The sequence below is a fragment of the Procambarus clarkii genome, chromosome 47 (assembly GCF_040958095.1).
Source record: "Procambarus clarkii isolate CNS0578487 chromosome 47, FALCON_Pclarkii_2.0, whole genome shotgun sequence".
Classification (NCBI taxonomy): Eukaryota; Metazoa; Arthropoda; class Malacostraca; order Decapoda; family Cambaridae; genus Procambarus; species Procambarus clarkii.
The window spans coordinates 19,359,429-19,365,428 of NC_091196.1; the positions used below are offsets into that span (position 1 = coordinate 19,359,429).

At 38.0% G+C, this 6,000-nt stretch overlaps 1 protein-coding gene across 2 annotated transcripts in view; it reads right to left on the reverse strand.

Annotated features, from left to right (window-relative positions):
- The window catches only part of Rgl (Ral guanine nucleotide dissociation stimulator-like), a 144,394-nt gene extending 138,394 nt beyond the window's left edge, over positions 1 to 6,000 (reverse strand). For both annotated transcript variants that reach the window (XM_045749774.2, XM_045749772.2), the window contains exon 1: positions 5,838 to 6,000. In XM_045749774.2, the coding sequence (XP_045605730.1) occupies positions 5,838 to 5,849 (12 nt within the window). In that variant the 5' untranslated portion in view covers positions 5,850 to 6,000. The remainder of the gene's footprint in view (positions 1 to 5,837) is intronic.

Below are 6,000 nucleotides of genomic sequence, written 5' to 3' on the forward strand. Positions count from 1 at the left end.
GCAGTTTTCTATGATACCTGACAGTTTTCTATGATATCTGACAGTTTTCTATGATACCTGGCAGTTTTCTATGATACCTGCCAGTTTTCTATGATACCTGACAGTTTTCTATGATATTTGACAGTTTCCTATGATACCTGCCAGTTTTCTATGATACCTGACAGTTTTCTATGATATTTGACAGTTTCCTATGATATTTGACAGTTTCCTATGATATTTGACAGTTTTCTATGATACCTGCCAGTTTTCTATGATACCTGACAGTTTTCTATGATATTTGACAGTTTTCTATGATATCTGGTAGTTTTCTATGATATTTGACAGTTTTCTTTGATACCTGGCAGTTTTCTATGGTATTTGACAGTTTTCTATGATACCTGCCAGTTTTCTATGATACCTGACAGTTTTCTATGACTTCAAGTTTTCTGGGACACTATCCTTGTTATTGACACTGTGAGCAAACTCGACATGCACAAGGTTTTAGGACAATACACACCGAGGGCGGACTGCCATATCCACAGCATATCTCGCGAGCCATCCTCACATAACATGTTTGGAAGATGATCCGTCCGCACAGTAGAAAGAGTTATTATATGTTGACGCAACATTAACAGGTCGTTTCCAGGTATTGAAATCCGCAGGACACGGCCCCTTCTGGCGAGACACCGTCACTATGACCAGCACCTTCGTACTGGCAGCACTAAGCCATCGGGTGCGGATGTTACCACAATAGGCAAGGGGAGAGAGGGGGTACACGAGTATTCCCCCAAGCATCCTGCTATTGTAAATCCTAATTGTATTGTTGTTTTTTTGGGTTAATACAGTCATCTTGGTTCCTCCCTCCCTCGGCTAGCCGAGCCTTGGTAATACCTTGGTAATCATAGGTATCTATCAATCTTCTGTAAGGTGTCTATTAATCTTGTTTAAATTACCAATCAAGTTGTCAATGTAATCAATCAGAGCTTTAATATACCAATGTGCTTTAATATACTTACTATTCTCTCTCATCTCATTTTTTTCTTGTAATGTATCTGTTATCATTTTATTAATTCTGCTAGAATTTACCTACTTAAAATTATCTGTTAGATTAAGGACCTGCCCGAAACGCTGCGCGTACTAGTGGCTTTACAAGATTGTAAATACTGTGCTTTGTATTCTCTCTTAACCCAATGTACCTTTTTGTATATAAATAAATAAATAAACCTTGGCTCCTCCCTCAGTATAGCTGACCCCTCACTAATGCAGTCGTCATTCTCCTCTCTCCCTCCTTCTCTCGGTCTAGCTGAGCTTCGGTAATAGATAAGGGCCTCATTAACCTCTTTTAAGATTTTATAAAGATGAACATGTATAACCGGAACACATCCCTCATCTCATCCATGTTTGAACTACTGCCATCACAACCTGCAATAATTCAAAGCACTTTAAAATGTCATGTGTACACGACCAATGTTTCCGGGTAGACCTCACCAAAAGTCAACACTACCAGCAAAAATATTGAAAAAAACTATTCGCAAGCCCTGTATCATTGATGGAATGGGAAAACGTTATACAATTTACAGATAACTCTTATCACAGATATTCAAAAAATGTCAAAATGTTTTACTGGCAACGATATACAAGCAAGCACCTCAGCCAAGGCCCCCAAGTGAGGGTCCTAGAGGTGGTGTATGAGTGTAACCTCTCTGTCGCCGCTCACAACATTTATTTATTTATATACAAGAAGGTACAGTGGGTTTGTGAGGATACAAAGCATAGTATTTACAATCTTGTAAAGCCACTAGTACGCGCAGCGTTTCGGGCAGGTCCTTAATCTAACAGATAATTTTAAGTAGGTAAATTCTAGCAGAATTAATAAAATGATAAATACATTGCAAGAAAAAAAATGAGATGAGAGAGAATAGTAAGTATATTAAAGCACATTGGTATATTAAAGCTCTGATTGCAGACGCGTGTGGTACAGGATAGTCACGTGAACACTGTAATGTAACAGGCTAACAGCTCGGTACAAATGTAAATTGCTTAGCTTAAAGGCCAACGAGGAAGGTCAGTCGTTGTTGGCCTAGCGAGAGGGACCTCGATAAGCCTTCTGCCTCAACAATGGGAAACAACAAACAACAATGAGCCCTGGATCACGGCTCGTATCTAAACCACCTGTCCTCTCGACTAGTGCATCGCATTTTGACGGATAATTACCCAACAGCCAAAATATGATCTATTATAAGCAGGCGATGAGTCACAATAACGTGGCTAAAGTATGTTGACCAGACCACACACTAGAAGGTGAAGGGACGACGACGTTTCGGTCCGTCCTGGACCATTCTTAAGTCGACAATCAACTTGAGAATGGTCCAGAACGGACCGAAACGTCGTCGTCCCTTCACCTTCTAGTGTCTGGTCTGGTCAACATCTATTATAAATCAGTGCGGTTCGCAAAACTGAAGGGCAGTCACATTCTCTACTCGTGGGTACTCTGTTAGGATCGGCCAATTTGGTACATCATTTTTCTGACGTTGTAACGACGGGCTGAACAAAGTTCAAGACTGCTTTGTGAATACCGTATAAAGATGCAACACGTTCTCACACTTTCTTACAGTCAATATTGACTTATTAAATAAGTGCATATGTGACATACTAATTTATTGTGAATATTTTAGTTTACCTTGAAAAGCTTCATAGAAAACACCAACCTCACCTAACCTTCTTAGTATGTTAAGATAAGCATTTTATTGCTTCGTAATTACAATTATTGCTTAACCTATACCTGTAATAGGTTAAGTAATAATTGTAATTATGAAGCAATAAGATGCTTAGCATACTAAGAAGGTTAGGTATGGTCGGTGTTTTCTATGAAGTTTTTCAAGGTAAACTAAAATATTCACGATAAATTAGTATGTCACATATGCACGTATTTAATAAGTCAATATTGACTATACGAAAGTGTGAGAACGGGTTGCAAGATCCTAACAACATAAAACTACCAACGAAAGCAATTTAACCCTACTGCGCTAATTCTTATGAATTAAATCAAACAAAACCAAGAATACATAACTATTGAAATAACAATGCTGCTGTCCCCACTTTCCGGAAGTACAGAAATAACCTTAACTGCAATCGACGTCTCCTGACTAGTTGCAACACTGCAATTCCACGATGTTATGATTAAAAAGCATTTCTTCAAAGGAGATGAATAATACAAACATTTGTCATCCATTTTTATACCAGCCAGCAATACTTGATCAACGAGCCAATACTTCCTCAAGCTACTAATGCTGGTTCAGCTACCAATCCCTGTTCAAACCATCAACCCTTGCCCAATCCACAATCTTTCCCAAACTACCAATACCTGTATAATCTACCAATCCATGAGTCATTAATGCCTAATAAGCTACCAATCCTTGTATGAACCACCAATGCTTGCCAAAGCCATCAATTCTTGATTATATCTTCTAATGGTGAGGTGGTAGGTGACATGGATGAATGACATACATGGGGTATTAATGGGGTCTTATATAATAGGGCAGTAAATTAAGAGTGTGACATGTTGGCAGTTTATGTTCTTCTGGTTGCTTCCGTTCCTGTTGTAGGGTCATTCGGTCCAGCTTCTGCAGGGGTCTTGAAGTGGGTAGAGTGTAACTGTGTATTATAGTTGGTTATTGATGGCTGGTCTGGATGTCTTGATATGCAGCGCTTCACTGATGTCTAATCTTCTATTGCCATTGTATCTATCAATTATTTCGGTGTTGCTCGTCAAAATATCCCTGGTGACCGACTCGTTGTGTGTGGCGATAATATGTTCCTTGATAGAGCCCTGTTGTTTGTGCATTGTTAAATGCCTAGAGAGAGACGTTGTTGTCTTGCCTATATACTGAGTTATTATATATATATAATATAATACAACATACAGCAATGTTGTATGTTGTATTTTATATATATATATATATATATATTATATATATATATATATTATATATATATATATTATATATATATATATATTATATATATATATATATTATATATATATATATATATATATATATATATATATATATATATATATATATATATATATATATATATATATATATGACAGTGTCAGACCACGGAGGAAAATTGAAACAGGGATTTCCTTAAGTACTTTCATATATTAATACATCTTCAGAAGGAGTCTATATTTCGTATATTAATAGGAGTCTATATTTCGTATATTAATACTTTCGTATTAATATACGAAAGTACTTAAGGAAATTCCTGTTTCAATTTTCCTCCACTGTCACATTTTTAATCACGTGTTTATTTTCGTGATATACACACACACACACACTATATATATATATATATATATATATATATATATATATATATATATATATATATATATATATATATATATTAGTCTCAAAAATCGTCGTGGGGGATCAGATTGTGACCCTGGCACATTGCTCCCTCTTGAATTTTGGCGATATCCACCAGGCTAAGTCCGTTCCGTACCCCAGACCTTTCCCCTTGCAAAGTTGAGTGAGGCTAGCCTCAAACGTCTGGTCTCCAACCACGGAAAGACACATTTTCTCTCATACATATAAACAAGTTTCATTTTATCAAACTTCTTAAAACAATTGATCATAATTCGTTATGTCTAAAAATTCCCTGCATCACAATTCCTGCTCAAAATAAATGCATTGCACGTTAACATTAGTTTGAATAGAATGGTGATAGAAGATGGGATCACAAGCCTCAAACCCGAAATATGATAGGATATGGGCCATAACGGTCACTCACATACAACATACGATAGGGACATAAGGGTTACTCCTGCACCATAACAGAAAATGGGGACATGAGGCTCCCTCCTGTACCACGACTGAAGATGGATACATAAGGGTCACTCATACTCCACGACTGAAGATGGATACATAAGGGTCACTCATACTCCAAGACTGAAGATGGATACATAAGGGTCACTCATATACCACGACTGAAGATGGATACATAAAGGTCACTCGTGTATTATAATGTGATGCCCATATTTGTTAACTATAAATGTATTAACCCATTACTTGCCAGCTCCCACAACCCCCACACCATGAAAAACAAACATATAACTGGTTGATATCTATGAATAGACTTGTAAATATGATTTATTTAAACATATAAGCCTACAGCACACAAGTTTTTATTTCGGGTGTCAGGGTAAGTAAAGATGGCAGAATCAGCAGCCAAATGTTCAATAATAAAATTAGTCTGTCCATAGGTACGTTAGTAGTAAGCAGTAATGGTGATCGCTATTTTAGGAATAGACAACAAAGTGAACAACTCAATAAAATTAATTTCCAATTGTTCTCTACAAACATTAATTGAAACACCGTCCAGATAAACGTGGAAAATGTTTACATTCAATAATAAGATGACTGAAACTGGAGATTCCGATGGGTGACAAGAAACGATCCGTGGGAATATTTCTTAGAAGGATATAAACACGGTCTTTACAACTAAATATACAATAACACTCAAGATATACATATACTGAAGATATATTCCCCCAGTCAGCGACCCACACCAGGAACAAACACAGTATTAAGGCTAACACCAAAAGTGAAACTTTCTCGGCCTGCCTACGCACGGATCTCACCTGTGTATAAAGGTTTACCCGACGACCAATAACAATAATTTACCACCTGTATAGGCATACTTAAAACCCTAAATAGGCCTCTGCCTGGAGGCTAGAGCAGCAGGGAGGCTAGACCAATGTATGGGAGGCCATAGAGACAGGTACTGTGGTACTCCGTGACCACCCATCCCCCGCTGCTACCCGTGGGCCACTCGCGTTAAAAACTCACCTCTGTGCTCATTCTCCTCTCCCGCGTCCCCTGGCTGCCCTCTGCTTCATTCCTCTTGTATTGTGTAATCCATCAAGTCATAGGGGCTTCACCAGAGCCCGGCCTGGCCACCAAAACGTGGGCGAGTCTCCCGAGGTGACATCATCCCGTGTACACCTGTTCA